The sequence below is a fragment of the Ananas comosus genome, linkage group 8, assembly GCF_001540865.1.
Source record: "Ananas comosus cultivar F153 linkage group 8, ASM154086v1, whole genome shotgun sequence".
Lineage (NCBI taxonomy): Eukaryota > Viridiplantae > Streptophyta > Magnoliopsida > Poales > Bromeliaceae > Ananas > Ananas comosus.
Genome location: NC_033628.1, coordinates 10,328,586 through 10,355,471, shown reverse-complemented (window position 1 = coordinate 10,355,471; position 26,886 = coordinate 10,328,586). Strand labels below are relative to the sequence as shown.

The window sequence follows — 26,886 nt, the reverse complement described above, 5'->3', positions numbered from 1 at the left end:
AGCTAAATTGTTTGCCCTTTTTCTTTTTCTTTCTCTTCTTTTTTTGAGCAAACTCGTAAATTATCAGCCTGTAGGCGCACCTTCTCTGAACAACCGTAAAATTTGATACTTTTCTCTAATAAAACAAAATTCCCAAATATCATTAGTACGTGGACCAATCAATCCAATAATTTAGTTTCGATGTCTCAAGTTGTTAGTTTTGTATAAACACCATGGAGTTCGATTTCGCATAACAGTAACTTAGTACTAAATGAATAGTTAGGAACTCGGGTTCAAACTACATCCGTCGAACGAGCTCTTCTACTTAGAAAGTGCAACAAGCACTAGCAAATGAAAGAACAATAACCAGAATATATAGTTGATTTGAGTGCGAGACTAAGAAGTGTGGATCCGACTGCAGGAGCAGTTATTTTCATGTAGGCATTTTTAAATGTGGGCACATCAAGGTATGAGAATGAAATCTCTTGCCGACTCACTAGCAAGATTACCTAAATGTCCTAAATTTCATAGAATATACTCGAGTTGCGTGTCGAAAGCGTGTCCTCTTACAACCCAATGCGTAGAAAGTTTCGGTACACAGCTTATCAAACGACCGTTTGATCATCTATCAAAAAGGTGGTTAATTTATGCGAAAGTTGTTACCACGTCAATTGATTTCGCAGTGGATGGTAGAGACGGTTCGATCCGAAACAATTCCATGCTCGCTTAATCCGGAGCACGGAGAGGTTTCTTGGATTATGGTGTTTGGAGGACCTAATCGGTGCTCAGAATTCGGAGAACATAGATTGTAACTTTGACCGATATGTTGGAGATCTATTGTGAAGCCTTAAGTTGTATGCGGGGAACAAATCCTCGTGCGCATTGCAACTTGCCAAACAATTATGGATTCATCTATCTAAAAAGCAGTTAAATTATGTAAAATTTGTTACCGTTTCGACTAATTTAGTCTCGGAGGTAGCCTCCACCTAGTGAAATCACAATCAGATCGGAACACGCATAAGACGGTTTTACAACGTAGATTCATTCTCGGACCGGTTCGAGATGCGTGTTCTACTTCTCAATCGCGTGAAATAAACATACCTTAGCGAGGACCAAAGCGGCACACGTGGCCTAGCCCTAAAATTCTAATTCTAGTAAAAACTTAATTTTTTTAATTAATGGGCACATGCCAAACGCGGATGTTATAGTATTGGGAAAGAGCGCACTACACGAGCAATATTAGTTTAGTGGATGATGCATTATAGATTGCTCAATTTGACGTGTGCAATGGCGTTTTAGATCGGGGAGTTTCACACTTTTGGGTTTGAGTGTAGTGTAGTGGTAGGTATGTCATTTGACCTTTAGATAGGGCAACGTCAAATTCTAATTAAAATGTGGTATAATTTAAGTCTAAGGGACACGTGGAAATGTATCTATCTAGTGGTCCTTTCATGGATTGATTGATGATCACACGAAAAAGATGGAATAAGAATTTTTTTTTTTTTTTTGAGAGAGAAAGATAGCTAACACGCTATCTGCTTCATTTATTTAGCAGATAAATTTAAGTACAGGGATTGAGACAACACGGCCTCGGAAAATATTGAAGGCAATCAAAACAAAATAAGACTAATAAAAACTAAAATAAAAAATTATAGAAATTTGATACTTCTACTCCTCGCTCAGTATAAAGACTCCCAACTATAAGCCATCTTGAATTGGACTTCTCGCTCTTTATTTTTTTAACTTTTGAGGTTATTTGGTTCATATATCTTTTGGGTCTGAAATCGAAATATAACTTATTGATTATAACACTTGTTGTTTGTTTTACAGAAATCGGATTCTAATTCTCATTTTACTTTGAAATGAAAATGATTCAATTCATTTATAATCCAATTCGGCCTTAAATTCTAAACTGATGCATTTCAAAGTAAATCATTCAAAACTCTCTTTCTTTTAAACACCTCTCCCTTCATTATTCTCCTCTTCCTTAAAAAACCAACTCTCAAACTTTTAGGTATTTTAATTGTTCATTCTAATTTTCATTTGAACCAAAATTAATGTTTGAATGATTCGCCGTTTTTTTTTACCATTCTAATATAATCCAATTTCTTTTTCATTCTTATTTCAATCGTAAACAAAACATGCCCTTAGACTTAATTGATTTTAGTCAAAAAAATATTATTTTATTACATTCGTTGGTAATTTTATCAAGCTTAATGATGTCGATTATTTTTAGCCGATAAAAGAATTAATAATTAATAAAATCATCAAACTTGATAAGTTTTTAATTTTACTAATTATAAAATTTAAATAAAAAATCACTAATCAAGAAGATCTTAATAAAAAAAAAGGTATCCAAACATCTATTTTGAAATGACATATATTCGAGGGGGTATCCACATATTCTAATCCTATAAGATTTTTTAGGATTGAGCTTTTTGAAAAATCACTGTTTCTCATCGTAGATTCAACGTTGACATAAAAATTATTTATTTTGTTGGGACAAAAATAACTAATCCCCACAAAACACCTGGCATGTTGAGTGGCCCTTGTTTGCGTCATATTTACCTTTATACAGTTTCGATTCTATTTTATTGGTTGTGATCATACCTAATTAATTCTTTAGCGTAATTGGCTTTTTATTTTTTTATGTTATCTTAGTTCAACTGCTATATAGGATTTAATTATAGCTAATCATTAGCTTACATCAGATACAGTAGATTATTGGTTTAGAGTGACCACCATTTTATCTTATGATAGGAAGGTCAAGTTGGGTCAAGTTATATTCGAAGTGGTGTGACTCTGATTGGACCGAGTTACAGTCAAGACTCGTGAGCGTTTTAAACAAATTATTGCATATTTCTAATAATCCAAGTTATTAGGATTAAAGATTAGCGCCAATGATTCGGCAAACAGACAAGATCAAAATCGTACTTTATTCCTAAGAAGAGAGGTGCATAGTTTACCGACCAGATTATCGGTGAAAGAAATTAATAATATAAAGTTTCAAAAGTAAAATAATCTAAATTAACTTTTTTCTGAGGAATACAATCTAAAAATTTTGGTGCTCAATTAAAACCTAACAAAATCATTCTTGTTTGTAAATGTATCATAATACGAATGAGGTCTAACCTTGTTTGGTATCCTAAAGCCCTAGATAAAAATTTAAGGATGTGACTATATGGAAAAATTACCAACCGTTCCTAGAGTAAGTGGCAAAGGACTTGGTGGTTGGTATTCGAGACCCAAGTTCGAATCCCAGTTGATTCACATTTTCAGCTAAGTTTATTTCTAAATGAAATAAACAAAGCGGGTAGCGTGCTACCTATCTCTCAAAAAAATTAAAAAAAAAAGACTATACGGAAAAATTCTAGAATCAGGGTGAATCAACTTACCTTTTCAAAAGTAAATTTAAAAAAAAAAAAAATGTATGCATGCATGGTAATTTTCGTAGATACAAATTTAAGGATGTATCCATATGGAAATTTTCAAGAACTGTGGTGAATCAACATACCTTCTGGAAGGAAAAATAAAAAAATAAAAAACTCTATGCATGGTAATTCTCTTAATAAGTGGCTAAAATATTAAATATAAAGTACATGTTTACAACTGCATGAAAATAAAGCCAAATTATAAAGTATAAAAAATGCTATATATCTTTGCATCTATAATATAGGTGTAATGGTTCATATTTTTTTCACTTGTATTATTATTATTTTTACTTAAAATCTCTTTGAAATTAATTAATACTATCCATTCATCCTATATTATGAACTTTACACTTGTATGTCTTTTGTGATTCTTATTAATTCACTTGTCTTATCATTTTTTTTTTTATTATGCTAAAATTCAACAGAATTTATTAATTCTTAAATCTTTAGGTGTAAAATATACACTCTTATAATGAATGTACTCGTAGCATTTTTTTTTTTAGTTTATAAATTTTTAAATTGAAGAATGTAAAATAAACACACCATATTCTATGTGGGATTACACGTAGGATTTTTAAATTTTTTAAAACATGTTTATGATCAGTAGGGTACACCTCACACTCGTTTTATTTATTTGTTGCGTGAACTTCTTTTGCATCTCTCTCTCTCTCTCTCTCTTTCTCTCTCTCTCTCTCTCTAAAAGGCTAGATACTTCTGGAGATATTCTTAAGCAAGACGAGGTTTTTTTTTTCAGCCACACTGCTGCATTCGCTTTCAATATTATTATTATTATTATTACCGACCGTCCTTAGAGTAAGTGGCAAAAGGCTTGGTGGTTGGTACCCGAGACCTAAGTTCGAATCCTAGTTGATTCATATTTTCAGCTAAGTTTATTTTTAAATGAAATAAACGAATCGGGTAGCGTGCTACCTATCTCTCAAAAAAAAAAATTTATTATTATTATTATTATTTTCACTAGTGTACAAATGTTTTTTTTTTTTTAGAGATAGATAACATGCTACCCGCTTCGTTTATTTCATTTTAGAAAATAAATTTAATTAAAAATATGAATCAACTAGAATTCGAACTTGGGTCTCAGATACCAACCACCAAACCTTTTGCCACTTGCTCTAGTGATGGTCGATACTAGTGTACAAATGTAACATAGCATAACAAAATAACAAAAAATATATATATATTTGCGGTAAAAAATGTAAATAAGATTTTGAGCCGCCTCAAAATTACTTTGTATATTAGGAATGTCAGAGCGGCATGTGCGAAACATAGTCATGCGAAATTAGAGCAGCTATCACGATTATTCTTGTTTTTGACGGAATTTAACATAAGGCTTATTTTAATAACGCTATAGAAAATTCCTTATTCTTGCAGGATGAAAATAGACCTCGAATAATCTAAGAAAATTTCGATTATATAAGAGCCAATTTTAGATCCTCTTTTACACCATAAGACGAATTAAAATTACAAATATCTAGCGCGCGCAATTGGCTAAGTACTTGATGATTGGTACTAAATGCATGCTCTAAGTTCGAAATCTAGTTACTTTATATTTTTTGTTCAGTTTATTTATTAAAAATAAACAAAACAGATAGACTGCCTACCTTTCTTGCTAAAAAAGAACATTTGCTTATTTATCACAGACTACTATTCAAAGGTTTTAAATTTTTCTTAAAATTACTGAAATATCCTTCTAAATCTCGAATTCCATTAGTAAATTGTAGGGATTTAGAAATATTTGATTTTTTTTTTAAAAAAAAGATATATTATATATTTTTGAAACTTTGAAAAGTATATTAAATATTATCCTAAAAAAATAAATCAAAATTACAAAAATAAATTAAAAATTTAAGCTATTAGTATCTGGATGTTCAGATATCTGGATGGAGACGAAGCAAAAATAAGTCATGAATTTGAATCTCTGCAGAAAAATTTGCCGTAGGATTGTACAAAGTCAAACTCCTGCCTACTTTCCAACCTTTTATATAGAAATGTAAGGAGTACAACTCTTTAGTTCGTGCGAAATTAGAGTAGCTATCACGATTATTCTTGTTTTAGACGGAGTTTAATATAATGCTTACTTTAATAATGCCATAAAAAATTTCTTATTCTTGTAGGTTGAAAATAGACCTTGAATAATCTAAGAAAATTTCGATCATATAAGAGCCAATTTTAGATCCTTTTTTTCACCATATGACATCTAGCGCAATTGGCTAAGTACTTGATAATTGGTACCAAATGCATGCTCTAAGTTTGAAATCTAGTTACTTTATATTTTTTGTTCAGTTTATTTTCTAAAAATAAACAAAACAAATAGATTGCCTACCTTTTCTGCTAAAAAAAAACATTCGCTTATTTATCAAGGACTACTACTCAAAATTTTTAAATTTATCCTAAAATTACTGAAATATCCTTCTAAATCCCAGATTTCATTAGTAAATATTTATTTTTCTTAAAAAAATAGATATATTAGCATATGGTCGTTGAGATATTTAGATGGAGACAGAGCGAAAAAAAAACGTCATAAATTTGAATCTCGGTAGAAAAATTTTGCGTAGAATTGTACGAAGTCAAACTCCTGCCTACCTTCCGAACCTTTTATATAGAAATGTAAGGAGTACGGTACAACTCTTTACTGTCACCAAACTCATATCAGATATTATTATTTTAATAATAAGCATTAACTTGTGCTTTTTATTAATTATTAATATTAATAAAATGCACTTTGAATGGTAGCTCCCCAGGAGAATGACCAAATGGACCAATCCTAAGCGTCATTGTGAAAGATGTGACCGCTTGTTAATGAAAGGCACATGAGGCATCTGGAGTTGGACAAGCAGAGACGCGAACAATAAATATCATCCATCAATCATAGAAGTGAATGGAGCACGCACATTGACTCAAACCTCAACAACCCTTTTTCATTTATGTACCCTAACAATAGCATAGGGATCTTTCCTGAGCATCCCATATGCATGCGCAATTTTTTTATTTTTTATTTTTCGCTCCACATGAGTGCCACGAAATTCACAAGTATAATTGTGCAATTGATATTATACTAGTATAATAATTCGTGCAATGCGACGATAGATGATTTGAGAAAAAATAAAAAATTGGTGACAAAGGAAGAGAAAACAACGGTGAAAGAAACGACGATAAAGGGTGGGACTCATATTGCCGATGAAGAAAGATAACAATCGAAGAAAGTGAAAGAAGAATAGTTGAGCCCAATGCAGATGTGTGATCCGATTTGGTTCAAGCAGAAAAAAAAAAAAAAACCCAATTTGGTTTAAGTAATAAAAGAAAAAAATATATAGAAAACTTGAGCCGATTCGAAAGAGCCTACAATCAGCAATGATTGATTCAGCTCAAGTAAAGAAAAAAAAATTCGATTCAGTTTGAGTAAAAAAGAAAAAAATATGTGGAGAACTTAAGCCGGTTCAGAATAGAGCCCACACTCAATAATAAATAAAATATTGTCATCTGACAAATTTAGAAAGAATAATATATAGACATAGATTTTTATCCGAGTTATTTAAATTCTTGGATTAGGCTGAGTCTTTAAGCGAGTTACTGCATACTGATTGCACTTTGCACAAAAAGTTAATTGTGCCCCATGAGCATATGAAATTTGTGGCATGTGCTCTATATGTGCTACTAATGCTTAATATGCATCCTCATCTTTTTAACATTAATCTCTCTTAATCATGCGAGAAGGAAAACCTTTTTCTCTACTTAACAGTTAAATAGTTAAGTTACAAATATGAGATTGAAATAAATGGGTTTTACATGAATATACTAATCCAGTGGGAGGAAAATAATAATTTCTAAACTTCGTTGTGCCTCTATCATCTTTCAATCATCTTTCGATCATCTGCATAGAGCAGAAGAACTTGCGGATGGATGATTTAAGATTCTAAGTCCAAATTTAAAATTCTATACATACCAATTTTGAATCTTGATTATTTCCTCCAAACTGAAGCATCTGACCCAGTCAACTCAATTCACACCAGTCAACATGCACAAAGATGCTTTAATACAATAATAATAATTCACAAAACCTATCTTTACTTCTTAGCTGTTTTCTTACATCCTCTCCCCTCGCTATCGACAAATCTCACATAACAAATACACCTGCACAGGCATGAATATAATCCAGAGGCGAAATCCACTGCCCTCTTTTTCTTTTTTTTTTTTTTTCAAACCAAGAAGTAAAATAGATCGCAATTATCTTAAATTAAAGCAGAAAATTAATAAATGACCAGCCGCTCAAAACTAATTCCTCTTAATCCTCCTGTTGATTTCCTTCTCTAGCTCCTCTAGGCCACCCACCTCCTCCAGCTCCTGAGATAAAAAAAAAAAAGAACATAAAAATAACACACAAATCAAACAAAATATAGGAAGTATACTAATTAATTATGTCTTACGGTTCAATTTAGTTAATTAAATACTAACGTGATATGTTGACTCTTAATGGTATATTATTTTTCCAGTGGTTTTGCAGACCAAAAAGTCTAGCAAAATCTGGAACAGTACAGGGCCTTCGGCAGCTACATTAATTGTCTTGTAGTGCTTATGCAGCGGAGAAAAAGGACAGTAATGAGAAAAACCGGCCACTCACCTTTGGTCCCAGGAACAGCCCATATGGCACTCCCTTGAATTTATCCATGTGATGGATCTGTCACAACCGCAACCTCACATAAACATTTTCATGAATTTTCTAAAATGTAATAGTTAAATAAACAAAATCGAAAAAAAAAAAAAGAGGAAAGAAAAGGAATTGTAGAGAATCAAGAGCGGCGGTTGGAGTTGTGGTGGGGGTGGGGGGGTGCAGGGTTAGAATTTGGGAACCAACCTGGTGGGCGGCGGCGACCCTCCGGAAGTAGGGCACGTTGGCGATGGGGCCCACGGGGAAACGCCGGTGGACCAGCCCGTCGTGTACGAACATGTAGGCCATCCCGAACAAGGTAATCCCCAGACCCTATTGGAACTCAACACGTCAGCAATTGAATCACCGCGCGAGATCAAGAAACAACCATCTCCATCCACGCACTTTACTATTCAATTCTCAAATTTTAATTAAACTATAATAATTTTTTTTTTAAAAGTAATTGAGATATTTCGACTGCAGTGTATATCGTATAATTTGTTAATGCGTTCTTCACTTGAATTTGAATTAAGAAAGAAGAGGAGGGAGATCATTCGTACGGCGCCGAAGCAGAGGCCGGGGACGAGGCCGCGGTGGAAGAAGCCGAAGGCGAGGAGGGAGATGGCGGGGACGGCGTTGATGATGGCGAAGACGTCGTTGAGCTCGAAGGGGCCGTCGCGGGGGCGGTGGTGCGACTCGTGCATGTGCCAGAGCGACGCGTGCCACAGCGCCCGGTGCGCCCACCGCGCCCAAAACTCCATTCCCACCTTCCAACACACGCCCCACACAACACCACCCACCACGAAATATTTCAATTTCATAACAAAACTTTTACATTATCTTCTATTTTTTTTTTAATAATAATAATTTAAATCCAGAGAGTAGTTTGTGATCCTTACCGCTGCGCCCACGGAGAGCGCGAAGGTTCCGAACATTTCCGTGAGNTTTTTTTCCCTTTTTTTTTTCCTTCTAAATAAATATTTGGCTCGCTAGTTCAATCCGCTGCTGCTTCTTCTTCTTAGTAGTATCCGTTAAAAACAGGGGAGGGGAGGGGAGGGGATGGGAGGGGGAAGAGAAAGGGAGACCTCCATTTGCCACGCGAAGCGGTAGTACACGGCGGCGACCGCCATGGATGTGATCCCCAAGCTCGACATCACCGCCGCCATTAGGTACGTCCTCCTCTCCGACCTCTTCCGCGCGACCCTCTCCGCGATTCTCCTCTCCGCTTCCGAATCCTCGATACTCGATCGGTTGCTCGTGGCTTCTTTTCCTCCTCCTCCTCCTTCGTCGTCGACGTCGTCGTCGTCGTTGTCGTTCCTAAACGAGCCTCCTCCCGTGGTGTCCTTCTCCACGATGACGCACACCGCCACGGCCCTTCGCCGCCGCCGATGGAGCGGCGTGCGGCGGTGAAGGAGGGGCTCGCGCCGAGGCTCGTGGCGGCGGTGGCGGCGATCGCGGCCGCCATGGATCTAGCTTCGACCTCGAATTCGCCCCCTCTCTCTCTCTTCCCTCCTCTTCCAATGAGATTTTTAGGGCTTTTTTAAGGGTTTCGCCAATCGGGAGAGAGGGGGAGAATCGGATTCGAGCCTCGAGGATGAGGGGACGGAGAGGGAGAGAGAGAGAGAGAGAGAGAGAGATGTGATGAGTGGCTAGAGACGGAGAATGTGGGTAATTAAACGCACGAAGACTCGCATTTAGCGAGCTCATTTTTTTATAGGGGACCTCTACATGTAAATGGCCTCGTTTAATTCAATTATTACGAGAGTGCCACTTAAGGTTTCTGGTCGGCGCAAGTTTCGGCCCGGTGCGACTCAGACTAGGTTTGTCGGTTTTTGCAGATTTTAGCGGTTGAATTCGTAATTAAAAAACCGTAGAAGTCGGTGTTTACTTAGTAGTATAAAAAAACTCTTATAATTATATGGAGATTATTTTTTTTTTAATTTTATTAAAATAAAGTGTAACATTGAGTTAGGAAAGTTCATAAGTTTCCTCTTCTCTGACATTTCGCTTCCAAACAATTTTCTATTCATCTTATAAATCTTGTAATTAGAAAAAAGAAAAGAATATGAGAGAGAGACTCGTATCTGCGTTTGAGTTAGTCAAGATAGTTCTACAAATCAACTCAAACTAAACTATGGATTTATTTTGATGAATCACACCAAACCAAAGATTCGATCAATTCGCTCCATATGTTAAATCACTATTTTTCGATTAGAAGGGATTGCTCAATTCTATTTGTTAAAACTTTGATTTACTAAATGATTTAATGAATAAAATATGCAGGTACTATAATTGTTTTGCTTGACTAACCATCTAACAGCTCTGTCATGAAGAATCAAATGTTTGAAGCTTACTGAATTTAACTATATCAATTTTTTGCTAGGATTTCATTGAATTGTTTCACTAAAATAAATTTTGAAAAATAGAAATTTAGATCCTCTTTACAACAGATAGATACCGAAATTCCTTTTAACTTCCAATTGTAGGAGTCCTTAATTGGGAGCGCATCATATTGCCTTATAATTTTTTTTTTAGAGAAAGATGATATGTTACTCGTTTCGTTTATTTTTTAAAAAGTAAACTTAGCTGAAAATGTAAAGAAATAAGGCTTCAAACTTGGAACCTCGGATACCAATTATCAAGCCCTTTGCTATTTGTGCTAGAGACAGTCGGTGATGTTATCTCCTAGTTGATGTAATCTTTCATGGGCCAATTTTGCTTATTCGCAATAGGTAGGCAAACATGTTTTTCTTAATTTATAATTCAAACAAGTTGGCTGAATCCAACACATCTCAACGTGTCTGGTGACCCCCTTAGAAATTTTTTCATAAAACAGTGACCGTCAAAATCGAACTTAAAGTAAACAATGACTTAAGAACAATTCGATCAGAATAATACTATTCAAAATATTGGTTTTTATTCAAAATTAATCTTAACATATCACAACTAGTTAGTGATTATCATTTCTAATATTGACACCTATGTTTTGTTGGTTTTAGAGCTGTTTAAAGAAAAAGATAACACCATCAACAATGAGAAGCCAATGATATATAAAATAATTTGAACGGTAGGAATTTTTATTGAGACATTACTTCAAGAAAATTAATATTGGCACATCAAGTTTTAATATTGTCAGAACAAATTTCTTATATTTATTTATAATTTGAGCTGTTTTGCTCTGGTAAGGCCGTAAGGGATAGTGAAAATTACTTTAGCAATCTTAATTTTATGGTTAAGTTGTTAAAAAAACTTACTTCCACTTTAGCCACTATCCTAATTATCCCTTTATCAAAAATTACTTCAATTATTTCCTATACTTTCCCATTATTTTAAATCGATCTAAATAATTAGGATAGTGAAAATTACTTTAGCAATCTTAATTTTATGGTTAAGTTGTTAAAAAAACTTACTTCCACTTTAGCTACTATCCTAATTATCCCTTTATCAAAAATTACTTCAATTATTTCCTATACTTTCCCATTATTTTAAATCGATCTAAATATTTGGGAGAATGATTGACAAAAATAAATTGACACGCAAAATTAGTTATAATTAATATAGTAGAATAATAAAATTGAATAAAATTGTTTAATTCACTATCAATTTTAATAGCATAGGGAAACAGGATATCTAATTATCTAATATTTTATCTACTATTTGATTTGCAAATTAGATATATGTTGATTATTCTAAATTATTTAACCTATTTAAAATAGCGGCAATGTCTAGAAGCTAGTTGATACAAATTTTAATGGACCTAAAGTATAAGGAAGACTTATAATTAAGTGTTGTTTTTTTTATAGATTATAGAATATAATTTTTTAGGAAGTAAGTCCTCTCGGTATATTATTCAGCTGGGGTTGATCAATTACTGACCGTATCTAGCACAATTGATTAAGAACATAATAGTTGGTCTTTAAGATTTCTAAGTTCGAAATCTAACGACTTTGAGGACTTGTTTGGTTGCTTATTTTAGACTATAAAATCGTAATTAGATTCATTAATTTTGATATTTGTTGCTTATTTTACGGAAGTCAAATTTCGATTCACATTATATTTTGAAATGTGAATGGCCCAATTTATTTACAATCCAATCTCATTTTGAATTTCAGATTGGCCCATTCGCTCAAAGCACTCTCACCGACACCTCTCTTTCCTTTCCCTTAATCACCTTTCTCGTTTTTAATCAAAACCCTCCCTCAAAACCTTAAAAAATTTCTATTCCAATTTTTATTTTAATAATAAACCAAATAATTTTGGAGGATTTACCTTTCTATTTTTCATTTCAGTAATTTAATTTGATTTTTTTTATTTTAATCATGAACCAAATATGTTTTACATTTTTAGTAGAATTTATTTGTGAAAAGAAAATGAAAAAAATGAAAAACTTGATTTAAGTACTATGGAACGGACTTATGCCGGAAACTTGCTGGTACGGTAAGACACAATGCGTGTTGAGAAATGGCGATGCGTTGCGTACCGGTGACAAAAAATTCATATATGCCGACACATAATAGTTTGAAATATTTATTTTCTTTAACAACAATTTTTTGTTTTTTGAGAGAATTCATTTAATTTTTTTAGAAATAAATTTAGCTAAAAATATAGATTAACTAGGATTCGAATTTAGGATTCGGATATTAACCACCAAGCTCTTTGTCACTTGCATTAGCGACAGCAAGATTTAGCAATAAATATTATAATTATTTATTATATAGTTCTATCAAATCTTTTAAATTTTATTAAGAAACTATTTATTAATTTAAAGAACATAATATTTTAAGCTACGTCATCGATACGAAATTTATATCGTACATGATACAGCACGATAAATACGATATGTATCGATACACACTTAAATTCCTGCTTACTATCTTTTTAATCAATTTGGTAATTTTCGTGATCCTGCGAGGGTAGAAAGTAACGGCCGAGCTCGCGAGGCGTTCATATGGCGGAGGCGTGTAGCCACGTGGCAGCAAGTGGAACGCCTGGTGGGAGTGGCCGCTCCGCGCTCTACGCGAAAATTCTTAACAAAAAAAAGAAAAAAGAAAAAAAACCAGAAAAGGCCTGCATTATGCCAGAGAGTCTACTGCTGACCTGTGGACCCCACAATAATGTGGGCCCCGCGTGTGTCATAAGAAAGAAACAGAGACCCTGTCCGATGTCAGGGTCCACTTGCTGACTCGTGGACCCCACAAAATGTGGGCCCCGCATGTGTCGTATATTATTATATGGGCTAACAGTGAGTATCACCTGGACCCTCATCTTTTTCGAGAAATTAAAGAAAATTAGATTTTTTTTTTTTTTGATCCTGAGATAAATTATTATTTTGAAATAATTAAAAATAAAAATGAAAAAGAGAGTTAAGTATATCAAAACTATAGTAATTTTATAATATAATAATATATATATATATAATAAATAATATATATATATATATATATATATATATATATATATTATATAAAAGAAAAGAATGGGGAGAGAGAGGTCCACCATGGACACCTCTCTCTCTCTCTCTCTCTCGTGGACCGCGCGCGTGCTTCCCCCCTCACCTTCCAAAGCTGTGATTTTTGGGGCGTAAGTACGAGCGAAAAGTAAACGCCCCTTTTCCTCACTATTCGTAAAAATAATTTTTTAAAAAATTTTTTTTACGGCCAAACAAATACTGAAATTTTAGTTTTTTATCAAAAAAATTTTTCAAGATAGTTTTACACGAAACAAACACACCCTAACATTTTCCTCCAACTATATGCCCATTGCATCAAATCAAATCTCACCATCTTCAGATGTAAGAATATATAAAAGTGCTTATTCTTAATTGCTATTCAATTGAAAATTAAGTCCTTTGAAACATTACAGTTATATGACTTATCTGATATCTTGGTGTCAGTTATGATTTCTTTTTGTTGTTTTAGCTGATTTTTTTTGCCATGCATCTGACTAACTGATAGATGACAATTTAAAAAAATATTTGAAAGCAAATTAAAAAAAATCATAACTNAGTAAAAAAATACAATATCAAACCAGGCCTTAAACTGTTTCTTTTAATATTTATATTTAACAAAGAAAACAAAAATGTGCAAAATTTTTCTGAACTATGAATCATTTTTAATCAACTATTCAACTTTTTTAAAATTTTGATTTTACTATCCAACATTTAAATTTATTTGATTTAAGTTAGTCAACGACTCTTTGAATAGCTAAATATACTAACTAAATTTTAGTATATTACATGAAATATACTAACTAAATTATAAAAATAAATAAAACATTCAAATTTTAGAGTCCAAATATTATTAATCGACTCAATTAAATATATTGAAAGATTATATAGTAAAAACAAAATTTTGAAAGGTTGAATTTGAATAGCTAAATTAAAATTATCCATAGTTTAGATAAGTTTCATGTTTTTTTTTTTTTAGCGGGCGGGCGAGGAGGGGGACTAAGGCGATTTTAATTTATTTAATTAATCAAGGGTACAGACTGAGTAAATTAATAATAGAAGACCAAACAGAAAGCTTTGTGCTTGTGAGTCTCCAAATGGCTAAGCGGTCTTCGATTACAGTATTTTTAGAAAATTTCAAAATTCATCCAAAGTTGAAATATTTTGGATCGGTGGTTGGGCTCAGGTAGTCCTATATATAAGATATAATAGTGTTAAAACTCTTAACTGAACTTAAATATTTTGGGCCGATAGTTGGGCCCAACGAGTTATTATTACTAACCGATCGAATCGTTACATTTTGTATTAAAGTCAATTACCAGTAGCTAGTGTGAGATGAGTCTTGACTGAGCCAAATTTATACAGTAAAAAAGAGCAAGCCTCTCATATTGTTGATTATTGTGTGTATAGTGTAACTCACCACAAGCTCAGTTTAGACTTGCAACATGAATCTCACATTGCTAGATACTTGTGAATCTGAGCCTGACGTGAATGTCAGGACTTAAGGAGGGGACAATGTGAGACCCCAGATAGTTCTATATATAAGATATAATAGCACTAAAACTTTTAACTAGACTTAAGCATTTTTTACTGGTGATTGAACCCAAAGAGTTATTTTTGCTAGCAGGTCGGATCGTTACACCTTCGGTACCGCCTTTTCAACTTTCCATCTATACATGGTAAGAAAAGTTCTAGACGGCTTTACCAACAAAGATTAAGGATCTAGCTCGAGACCAAAGTTAAAAACAGATGAAGGTTAATTACTAATAGCGCTGGTCATCTAGCTCACTATTTACAAGTATTCTCGTGTTGGGCTCAAAATGAGCTCCAGATTGATCACCCGTTGAACAAACGAGTCGAATATGAGCCAAAACTTTTAGCTTGAAATTTTAAAGTGCCAAATACGAGTTAGGATCTACTCATTTAATATTTCAAATTCGATATATCTAATATATATATATATATATATATATAATATATATATATATATTATATATATATATATATATATATTAGGCAATGCTATTATCCTATTAATAGGATAGGAGCACTTGTCTTATCAAGTTGTTCTTGATGATCGAGATTCCGAATCGATGATCGGAGCCATTGAAGTTGATCTAGAGTATTTGAAATATCTAGAAACTAAATTTCATAAATTTTGATAATAGTTTACATGGTGATCAAAATGTCGTAAAATCGATAATTTTTTACGACCTGTATGAGCTATTTGCTTGTTTAACGATGTAGAGCAATCCAAATTGCTTGAATTTTTGATAGAAAATTTTTTATACTATTTAGATAATATTTGATAATTCTGATTACGAACTGAGAAAGTCTAACCTCTATTTTAAGAAAGTTATTCATTTATGACCATTCATTTTTCAACTCTTAAGATGAACTTGATAATGATTTTTAAATATTACAAAATTTGGTTTCTAAACATTTCTAATTGTGTAGATCAACTTCAACGGTGCCGATTATCAATTTTAAGTTCCGATCATTCAAATCGACTTGATAGGACAAGGATCCCAATCCTATTAATAGGATAGTAGCCGGACCCTATATATATATATATATATATTGAATTAGGTTGGAATACTATTAATAGTAAAACGCTCGTTTTGCTATCAAATTTTTAACTCTTGGATGAAAAATTGTAGGGTCAGGATGATATTAGTCGGTTAGAGTTGAGTGGTTCCCCTAGGGTTGAGTGGTCCCCATTAGGTTATAGTATTTAATCCAATTATCAGAAATAATGAAAAGAGTTGATCCAAAAGCTAAAAAACTGGTTGCAATAATGAGATTTTGCTACTAATAATAGCCCAGTCCAACTATATATATATATATATATATATATATATATATATATATATATATAGAGCCCAGCTGCTATACTATCGGTAGCACGGGGCCTCCCGTGCTACCAAGTTGTTTTCGATGATGCGGCTTTCAAATTGACGATCGGCTTCGTTAGACTTGATCTACAATATTAAAAGTATTTGGAAACTAAATTTCATAATTTTTCGGCATCATTTGACTAGTGATCAAAAGATCTCAAAATTGACCATTTTAATGGCCGATGTGGCGTGTTTGTGAGTTTAACGGTGTAAAACAATCCAAATCGGATGAAAATTTTATAGAAAATTTTTTTCACTATTTAGAGTAAGATCAGTATATCTGATCTTAAATTTAAATCTTTTATTATCATTTTTTATTAGATTTTTATTTTCAGCCGTTCAATTTTAGACTATTTCTTTGATAGGTAAATGATATCGAAAAATTATGAAATTTAGTTTCCAAATACTTTTAATAGTGTAGATCAAGTCTAACAGAGCCGATCGTCGATTTGGAAGCCGCATCATCGAAAACAACTTGATAGCACGGAAGGCCCCGTGCTACCGATAGTATAGTAGCCGGACTATATATATATATATAGGGTCCGGCTACTATCCTATTAATAAGATTGGGACCCTTGTCCTATCAAGTCGATTTGAATGATCAGAACTTCAAATTGATAATCGGCACCGTTGAAGTTGATCTACACAATTAGAAATGTTTAGAAACCAAATTTTGTAATATTTAAAAGTCATTATCAATTTAATGTTTCGATCATCCATTTGGTTACTATATTCTTATAAGTACGATCGCCCTCATTTTCATAAATTATTTTCTTGCCCGATATTTTAAAAAGCCAACTCAGCTCGCGCGCTTTCTCTCGTATTCAGCTCATTTAACCCATGCACGCATCTCTCTCTCTCTCTCTCTCTCTCTCTCTCTCTCTCGCCAACACACATTGCGTACGTGTGCGCGCACTGTGGAGGGGGTGGTGGTGGTCATGGAAGCTACGCGTTGGCGAGGTGCCACACGTCGACGCCCCTCTTGTGTTCCGAGCGCCGACGCCCCACTCTCTCCACTTCTCCACTCTCTCCACCCATCTTTTCCTTTTCCTCTCTCTCTCTCTCTAGATCTCTCTCTCTCTTCGTTAGAGTACTACATCATGCTATACATATAATACATGTTTCCCCTNTTTTATTATCATTTTTTATGAGATTTTTATTTTCAGCCGTTCAATTTTAGACTATTTCTTTGATAGGTAAATGATATCGAAAAATTATAAAATTTAGTTTCCAAATACTTTTAATAGTGTAGATCAAGTTTAACGGAGCCGATCGTCGATTTGGAAGCCGCATCATCGAAAACAACTTGGTAGCACGGAAGGCTCCGTGCTATCGATAGTACAGTAGCCGGATATATGGTCCGGCTACTATCCTATTAATAGGATCGGGACCCTTGTCCTATCAAGTCGATTTGAATGATCGGAACTTCAAATTGATAATCGGCACTGTTGAAGTTGATCTACACAATTAGAAATGTTTAGAAACCAAATTTTGTAAAATTTAAAAGTCATTATCAATTTGAAGTTTCGATCATCCATTTAGTTACTATACTCTTATGAGTACGATCGCCCTCGTCCTCATAAATTATTTTCTAGCCCGATATTTTAAAAAGCCAACTCAGCTCGCGCGCTTTCTCTCGTATTCAGCTCATTTAACCCATGCACCCATCTCTCTCTCTCTCTCTCTCTCTCTCTCTCTCTCTCTCTCTCGCCAACACACATTGCGTACGTGTGCGCGCACTGTGAAGGGGGTGGTGGTGGTCATGGAAGCTACGCGTTGGCGAGGTGCCACACGTCGACGCCCCTCTTGTGTTCCGAGCGCCGACGCCCCACTCTCTCCACTTCTCCACTCTCTCCACCCATCTTTTCCTTTTCCTCTCTCTCTCTAGATCTCTCTCTCTCTCTCTTCGTTAGAGTACTACATCATGCTATACATATAATACATACATGCTTGCCCTCATCCCACGCACTTCATTCACTTCACTTCATTTAATCACTCATGACTCACTACACCCACCTATATACCCATAGCCAATAACTCTCTTTTCCATATCCATTAATGATAGGAGCGAAGGTCAAATGCCCAGGTCAATTAACAGTTTGAGGATCAAAATTTAATCTCTCTAAAATAATGATGTAACTTATTTATTGTTCTTTTCCTTATAAACTCGTATAGGTTTTATGTACAAGTATGAATATCTTATTCAATATATATTTTTAATTTATAAAAAATTATTTTGCAGAAGTGTGACTAAATATTCAAAATGAATACCATATTTCATCTTTAAACTATTTTTTATATATTCAATCAAACTATGAATATCAAAATTTTTTAAATTGCACATACCATTCCTAAAGTCGATGATAATAGTCTCGATGATTGATAGTATATATAGACTGGGGCTACTATACTCTTATGAGTATAGACCCTCTTGTACTCATAATTTTTTAACCGTTGATTGATGAGATGTATAGTTAGGATGATGGTAGTCCCCACTTAGAATAATAGTGGTCCCTTAGAGTTGAGTGGGTAGTTGGTTGAATAGTATAATCTAACGGGTGAAAATGATCAATGGAATAAATCTAAGGACCGAAAACTTATGAGTATAAGGGAGCTAATACTCATAAAAGTATAGTAGCCGGACCCAGTATATATATATTACTCAATAATTATATATAAAAAAATTTATATTAAATATAAAAAAAAGTTATTTGATGTCTAAATTAAGAGAGGGTCAGTTCTCTGTCCCCTTTCTTTTGTCCCACAACCTTCATTCATTTCATGCGTCACTTACCCGCCCAAGTCCTACAGCGTCGACACGTGTCCACATAATCTACTTGTTGTTGGTGGGCCCTCTCAATTTCCGCTTAAGATTCGATGTACTCAGCTATCGACACGTTGACGAATCTGAAATTAACTTCCACTTCAGTGGGACTTGAGCTTGACCTAGCTAGCAGATGCGTTGTGTAGCTTTCCTTGTCCATATAGCCTTGGTTAGGTATTATCTGTTAGAATTTTATTATTATATATATATATATATATATATAATTAGATTACTATACTATTAATAATACTAAATTATTAGTGCTATTAATTTTTCAGCTCTTAAATGAATAGATGTGCAGTTATGATGATAATGGTCCCTCAGAGTTAAGCAGATAGTCCTTTAAATAATATGATCTAACAGATGGAAATAGTCAAAAAAATAAATCTAACGACGGAAAACTCAATAGCACTAAATGCTTAGTGTTATCTATAGTATAATAGCCGAATTGTATATATATATATATATAGAGAGAGAGAGAGAGAGAGAGAGAGAGAGAGAGGGAGAGAGTTCGGCTATGGTGCTTGTAAGCACCAAGCACTTGCTGCTTGTAAATATTTTACCGTTAGATCTACCTTTTGATCATTTTCACCCATTAGATCATACTATTCAACCAACCACCTACTCAACCCTAAGGGGTTCCACACCATCCTAACCGCACATTCTTTAATACAATGGCTAAAAATCTACAAGCACCAATAACTTAGTACTTTTAAAAGTATAGGAGCTTAATTATATATATATAGAGTATGGCTACTTTGCTATTAAGAACACAGTAGTTCTTATGCTCCTAGCGTTCTAACCACCTATCAATTCTGATGAGTGGTTAGGATAAGAGAAAAAAGAGAAATTAAAGAAAAATTTAAAAAAAGAGAAATTAAAACACCCAATTTCTGCCCAAATTTTCTTTTTCCTTTTATCCTATATAATCATCTATCAAAATTGATGGGTGATTAGAAAGTTAAGAGCACAAGAGCTCCTGTGCTTCTAATAGCAGAGTAGCCCTGCTCTCTCTCTCTCTCTCTCTCTCTCTCTCTCTCTCTCTCTCTCTCTCTCTCTATATATATATATATATATATATATATATTGTTGCATATCAGATTTTGTTGGATGCAAATTAAGTTGATATCACTTGAGCCCATTTTTAATTACGGGCAATTTGGAATTTCCAAATTCTAGGCCGAAAGAAGTTCCCAAACTTAACAATTCAACTTAGGCTTAGGGGTGGGGCTGAGTTGATCACTAGGAACAAGCCCAATCCAAACTAAGCCCAATTTGTTATTAATTGCATATGATTCCATCTAGAAGCTTCATTTTGCCACATAACATTTTTGGAGGTCACATTGAAAGACATTTGGGTTGACGAAATTATGAAGTTACGAATTTGAGATACTCCGTCAGGTGTGCCATTGCAGATGGGTCAACAGAGATAATTCCCTAGCAATGTCCCATATCGTGGTGAAGATATTGGTGCAGCATGCGAAAATTTAAAAACATATCTCTAGTAGGGCATCTTTATACCTCCGTGACGGCAAAAAGGGCAGAGAAGAGGGGTAGAACACTTGCGAAGTGACCCCGACTACCCCAACGGTATATAGGATATGGACCACCCACCGGCATGCCGACGTGCCAAGTCTGGTACTTCGTGTGTGCCGATCAAGTGTGGAGGAAGCTACACGAGCCTAGGATAATGTCGAAAATATGAGGTCGACGACACTACCTGCGGGTTATAGCGTGTGATTTTCCTCCCGAAATTGTTTGGGCTATCTTGTGCCGTCTTGGATCTTTATAACAAAACGAATAAATAGATAAGAGCTATTATTGCGACGAAATGGTTCTCTGTAAAGGGCAAAGTTCACTAGAACAATTGTGGTGACCGGGGTACAAACAAATTTTAATTTAAAAATCCAATAATATTTTGCCATGCATAGTTACTAATAAAATGGTTAAGAAATTAAAATAGAAAATAAGAAAAAGGTGATAATAAGAAAATGTTGTTTCATATGATAAATAATTGTACAGACCCTCCCTCAATTATATGGGATTTTAAAATAAATCCCTTTGCATTTACTTTTTATATTATTGACTTTTTTTTTGGGCTTTTCATTCTTTTAATTCGAGTTATTCTAACTAGTTTTATTAAAAGGTAATTAAATTTAAAGTGTATTAGTTTAATAACTTGCGCTTTCATATTTTTTTTCCGTAGCTCTTCCGTTAATTTTTTGTTAAATAATATACAAAAAACTTCAGATATCTCACCTATAGTTTATTGAATATTTACTTTTAGTACCCTTTAGTTTTAACTTTATCATTGATTTAATAAAAAAAAATTAGTAAAAGGAGATAACAAAAAGAAAAGAAAAAAATAATAGGGTATGAAAGTCATATATTTTAAACCATAGAGTACTAAAGTAAGAAAGTGCAAAACTACAGGAGTAGTATTTGAAATTTGCCCAAAAATAAAACGACAGGATACTAAATTAATACATTTTAAACTATAGAGTACTAAGATGAGAAAGTACAAAACCACAAGGGTGACATTTAAAATTTACCCCCAAAAAAAAAAAAAAAAAATCTATGATTTATCTCTTTTTCTCACTGGATTATAGGAAAGTTAAGTGTTCTGTTAAACTTCCATTCATTAACCTACACGTGGTATAATATTATTGGACCTTAAAGAATAAAATTTAGAATAAAATTTGTCAGTGAGTGCTTTATAGGAAAAGCCAAACTCGTTTCGTAAAAGAAATCAAAGAACGTCCAAAAACGTCGTTTTTGAGTCAAATCCTAGATTCCGTGAGGGTTCAACTGATGTTAACAACAGCTTTTATAATTTGTCCTAAAATTCATTGCTAAAAACATACGGAATTTATTTTAAATATGAATTATTTTGATTTTGCTATTCGACTTTTTTAAAAATTTTGATTTTATTATCTAACTTTCCAATTTATTTAATTTTAGTCAGTAAACGATTATATTGATTTCAAAAATTAATAAAATTATAGTTGTAAAAATTGTATGAAGTATAGCAACTAAATGAATAAAAATAAACGATACATTCAAATCTTGATGTCAAAGAGTCGTTGACTAAATCAAATCAAAAAAATTAAAAGCTGAATAGTAAAATCAATATTATAAAAGATTGAATAGTTGATTCTAAATGATCTATAGTTTAGATAATTTCTGTATAATTTTTCCAAAGAGTAGTGAATGGCTGAAAAATCTAGTTCATGGACCCAGTGCACCCAAGGAAAAGCTGACATTTCAAATGAACACTTCTAACTTTTTCTAGGCCCTTTTTTAAGGATAAGTTTTTCAATAATAACTTATTTCCTACAAATTTTTTTTGTATGATCAGAAGTAAAAAAAAAAAAAAATTTACTCATCGAATGATCTTGACAATTATAATTTGGGAGAATGATATATTTTTCTGATGAGGTAAGTTATCTTGTTCCAAGGTAAGTTATCTTGTTCCAAGATAACTTGGCCGCGAAATATGATATTCTATTCTAGACATCTTATCACACGTTTCATCAAACAAATATTAGTAAGTTTTTGAGTTAATCAAAAAGATAGATGTCATTCATCCACTTGCAAAGTGAAAATATTGCACCAAATTGCTTTGTTTAACAGCAAATCTTCAGCATTATGTTATCAAGGAATAATCTAAAAGGGACCCATACTAAGTTTCATGAATCAACCCAAATAGACTCTGAACTGGGAAATAAGTAACCATATACCCTTCAAAGTATGTACTTATAGCTTTACTGACCTAATGGTGAACATATTGCTTGATTCAACAGCATTGGGCATTTACTTCATACTGCAAATTATGACATGCCCTGACAACAGTATACACTGAGAAAGATATACAGGAAACCACTTCATCAAAACCACATGTACAGATCTACATTGCCTACATCCGATAACTAGATTTAAACAGAAATGGCTAGCAATATACTCAATTCTCGGTTCATCTTTGCCTTATTCGGTTATTCCTATGTACAGAAACCCTGGCTTTATGAATCATTAATCAAGTTATGTGATTGGTGTTTATATACACTAACATAGACAATTCATAACTAAAATCTGCACATATAATGTACAACAGCCTATATATGCAGATATATGTCTAATATCTGCGGTTTAGCTGTGGATCCTTACTGCCAGTTCAAACTGAATACATATTGATTTATTTTGTTCTTCAAATATCGTAGCTGATAATTAGCAATAAAATCGGGTTAAACTTGACCTCATATCTCAAATTTTAATAAGGTCTGGATTTTGGAGACAACAACCAATTAGTTATTTCTGTTGAGTTTAGATCCAACATCCATGAATGCGACACAGATTTAACTAGTTACTGCTCACAAAGAATGAGTTAGATAGTTGAAAAAGTACAATCCAAGGGAGTACTCGGTCTGAGAGTTGCCGGACCAATTCGCACCTATTAACTCCGGATACAATGATGAGAATTGGAGTACAATGCATGTACATTGTCATGCTATTTACATTACGCAACACAATTCAAGGATCAAAGTTGGATGTTACAGACAGGGAAACAGAAGTAAGATTCCAACTCAGAAGATTACTCCTGGGCTTAAGCATCGAAAAGAAATGCAAGGTCCTAAATGAAACAAGATTCTATTTACGGTAATTCCAGTTAAAGCAAAATAGCAGTTGAAGGGGAGGGATTTCAGGTGCAATAAAGGTAGAAAGCAACGCAAAGGTAAAGACTTTCATGGACCAAACAACTAAATCGACTTTGTCATGAGGATACTTATCAAGTAACAGGGCTAGCGCCAAAATTGATCACAGAACATACAAAGGTATCGGCAGTTCTCTTGAATAGCAAGAGGGCACATAAAGCCGTCTGATTGTGATTACAACTAGCATGCATTAAGAGAAGAAAGGGAAAGATACACACATTTATGATTTGCGAACCCAGAATTATGAGAACCATTTGTTTATGCCACTTTTAATTGTTGATCGACACGTATTTTCAACTCGTTTGAGGCACCACTAGTGACATCAACTCAATCCCATGGTCCTATTTATAATGATTACAAACTAAGCAATCACAATGCTAATCTATGAAATATTGAATGGCTTCCTCAGAAATCAACTAGCAACACAACAAAAATAATGGAAAAACTTTGTGTCGGTTTATGCACATTCTGTCATGTCACATGCTACTAAAAGAGAATATAAGTTAAGCAAAGCAACACAATAATTTCTTGCTTTTAGAGATGAAAATAAGTATATCATTAGCAAAAAAAAAAAAACTCTATAGGATGAACATATAAGATTGTTGCACAACAAATGTTCTACTTCCCTGAAAGTTTCAGGACCAATACCACTGACCATTTTTATATTAAGATGCTAAAGATCATTTGCCTATAAATAGAAATTTATGCAGAGCATTCCTGCATGATAATTTGAAGGAATGTAGAACATACCCAGACCCAGTAGGTTTCAGCTGTTGATGTATGTCTCGTAGGCCAATTGCGCAGCGAGGATGTCGACCACCGCCGTGCCGACTGATTTGAACACCGTGATCTCATCGTCGCTTCTCCTCCCCACCACCGCCGCCGCATCTCCTCTGCAGCTGCTGACCAAGTCGATCAATGTCCCCGCGATATCGGCCCGCGACATGACTCCCCGCTCAAACGCCCCCACCAATTCCCCTGCCTCCTCCATCGCCACCTCAAAATCCGCAAAGACCCTCCCTCTTTTTAGGGCTTCGTCGTCGCACTCCCTCATCGAGGGGGTGAACGATCCCACGAGGTCCAAGTGAGCCCCTGGTTTCAGTAGCTTCCCCTTAACGAGGGGAGTCTCGGAGCTCGTAGCGCAGCTCACGATGTCGCCGATCGCGACCGCGTCGTCCAGCGACTCGGCGCGCTCGAACGCCACCGCGGCGGCGCCCGCGCCGGAGCCCGCGCGGAGGCGCTGAACGAGGGCTTCGGCTTTGTGGGGGGAGCGGTTCCAGAGGAGGACGCGGTCGATGGAGGGGTGGGCGGAGCGGTGCGCGGCGACGAGGTAGGGGGCGAGGGCGCCGGCGCCGAGGACGACGAGGGTGGCGCGCGGGGCGGGGCGGGCGAGGGCGAGCGCGGCGAGGGCGGAGACGGCGGAGGTGCGGAGGAGGGTGAGGGCGGTGCCGTCGAGGGCGGCGAGGGGGGCGCCGGAGAGGGAGTGGAAGAGGGAGTAGGAGGCGGCGACGCCATGGGCGGAGGGGAAGGAGGTGACGACCTTGACGCCGAGGTAGGGGAGGGAGGGGTGGGTGGACCACGAGGGCATGAGGAGGAGGGAGGAGGCGGGGGAGGAGGGGAGTGGGAAGGAGACGCGGGGAGGGGAGTGGACGGAGAGGGAGAGGGAGGGGAGGGAGGAGCGGAGGTGGGGGATTAGGGTTTCGGGCGCCAGGAGAGAGTGGAGGGTCGGGGAGTCGAGGTACACGAAGGGTTTCGAGGGAGAGGGGGGAGGAGGAGGAGGAGACGTCGCCGCCATTGTTGGGGCCCGATTGAAGAAGCTCTCCTCGGGAAGAGAGCTTGTTGTACTAGAGGAAGGTGCAGTGTCGCAGGGTCAACGCCTTCGTATGCACGGGTCTCCTCCTCCCGCAAAACTGTTCTCCACACCAGGTGCACCACATCAGCATTGCACCACGCAACGATTTTCCTTAATTCTTATTTTTCTTCTATTTGGATTTAGTATTATTTAAAAAATTTATATGTTTGGTAGATACTTAGTGTGAATAAATATTTAAAATTAAATACTATATTTGATCTTTAAATAAAATATACTATTCTACTGAATTATGAATGCTAAGATCTTTTCAAAAATTAAAGTCAAACAGAATTAAAATGAGACTAAGTTGAAAGTTTAGGTACTAAAGGTGTAATTCATTTTTTTTATTCTAATGCATAGACCTCCTGTCTTGTGGATTGAAAGATTTTTTTTAAAAAAAATGTCATTAAAAGGGTAAAAGGAGAGAAATTAATTTCACAATAGGCTATATTTGAGAAAAATTATATAAGATTAGTAGTACGGTGGATTAAAAAAAATGAAAAAAATTTATTAGGACCTCCTCTTCTATTTTTGCAATAAAAATTTTTTAAAAAAATGAAAAAATTTTATTATAATCTTACATGTACAACACAACTACATTTTTTCAGTGTTATAGGAAAGCTACTAACTGAACCTAGCGCAAGCAAATAGTGCATAGACGCCTATGCCGTAGCAAAATGTACAATTGATAATTTTTCAAGTAAAGTCCTTTAATTAATATTTTTTGGGGTTAGATTCAGAGATTACTTGATATGATATATTTGATTGAGCTATATTTATCTCTACATCCATAATATAGGGGTAAAATTTACACTCTAGGCTGCAAAATAATTTATTTTATTTTAGAAATAATTTAAATTTGAATATAATATTTTATTCTAAATATTTTATCATATTGCTTATTAATGAAGGGGCAATTTTTTTATATTCCTGTTCGGCTGCGTTTGGTTCGAGTATAAATAAGAACTGCTAGTTCTAGGGATAGGTATAAGTTCAGGTATAAGCAGAACTAGACCAATTTTGCGTTTGGATGAAAATTGGGTTGTTCCTAGGAATAAGATAAATAGTGTTTGGATGATTAGATT

At 34.8% G+C, this 26,886-nt stretch overlaps 2 protein-coding genes across 2 annotated transcripts; both read right to left on the bottom strand.

Moving 5' to 3' along the window:
- On the bottom strand, nucleotides 7,445–9,504 carry LOC109713663 (beta-carotene 3-hydroxylase, chloroplastic-like). Its single transcript, XM_020237830.1, has 6 exons — nucleotides 9,159–9,504; nucleotides 8,973–9,062; nucleotides 8,634–8,840; nucleotides 8,281–8,406; nucleotides 8,047–8,103; nucleotides 7,445–7,769 (listed from the first exon to the last, which is right to left on the bottom strand). Exons 1-6 carry the CDS (start codon nucleotides 9,237–9,239, stop codon nucleotides 7,701–7,703), a joined length of 630 nt encoding a protein of 209 aa, XP_020093419.1. The 5' UTR covers nucleotides 9,240–9,504; the 3' UTR covers nucleotides 7,445–7,700.
- LOC109713656 (delta(1)-pyrroline-2-carboxylate reductase) lies at nucleotides 24,384–25,860 on the bottom strand. The gene has a single exon (XM_020237824.1). The coding sequence runs from the start codon at nucleotides 25,742–25,744 to the stop codon at nucleotides 24,716–24,718; it is 1,029 nt and encodes a 342-aa protein (XP_020093413.1). The 5' UTR covers nucleotides 25,745–25,860; the 3' UTR covers nucleotides 24,384–24,715.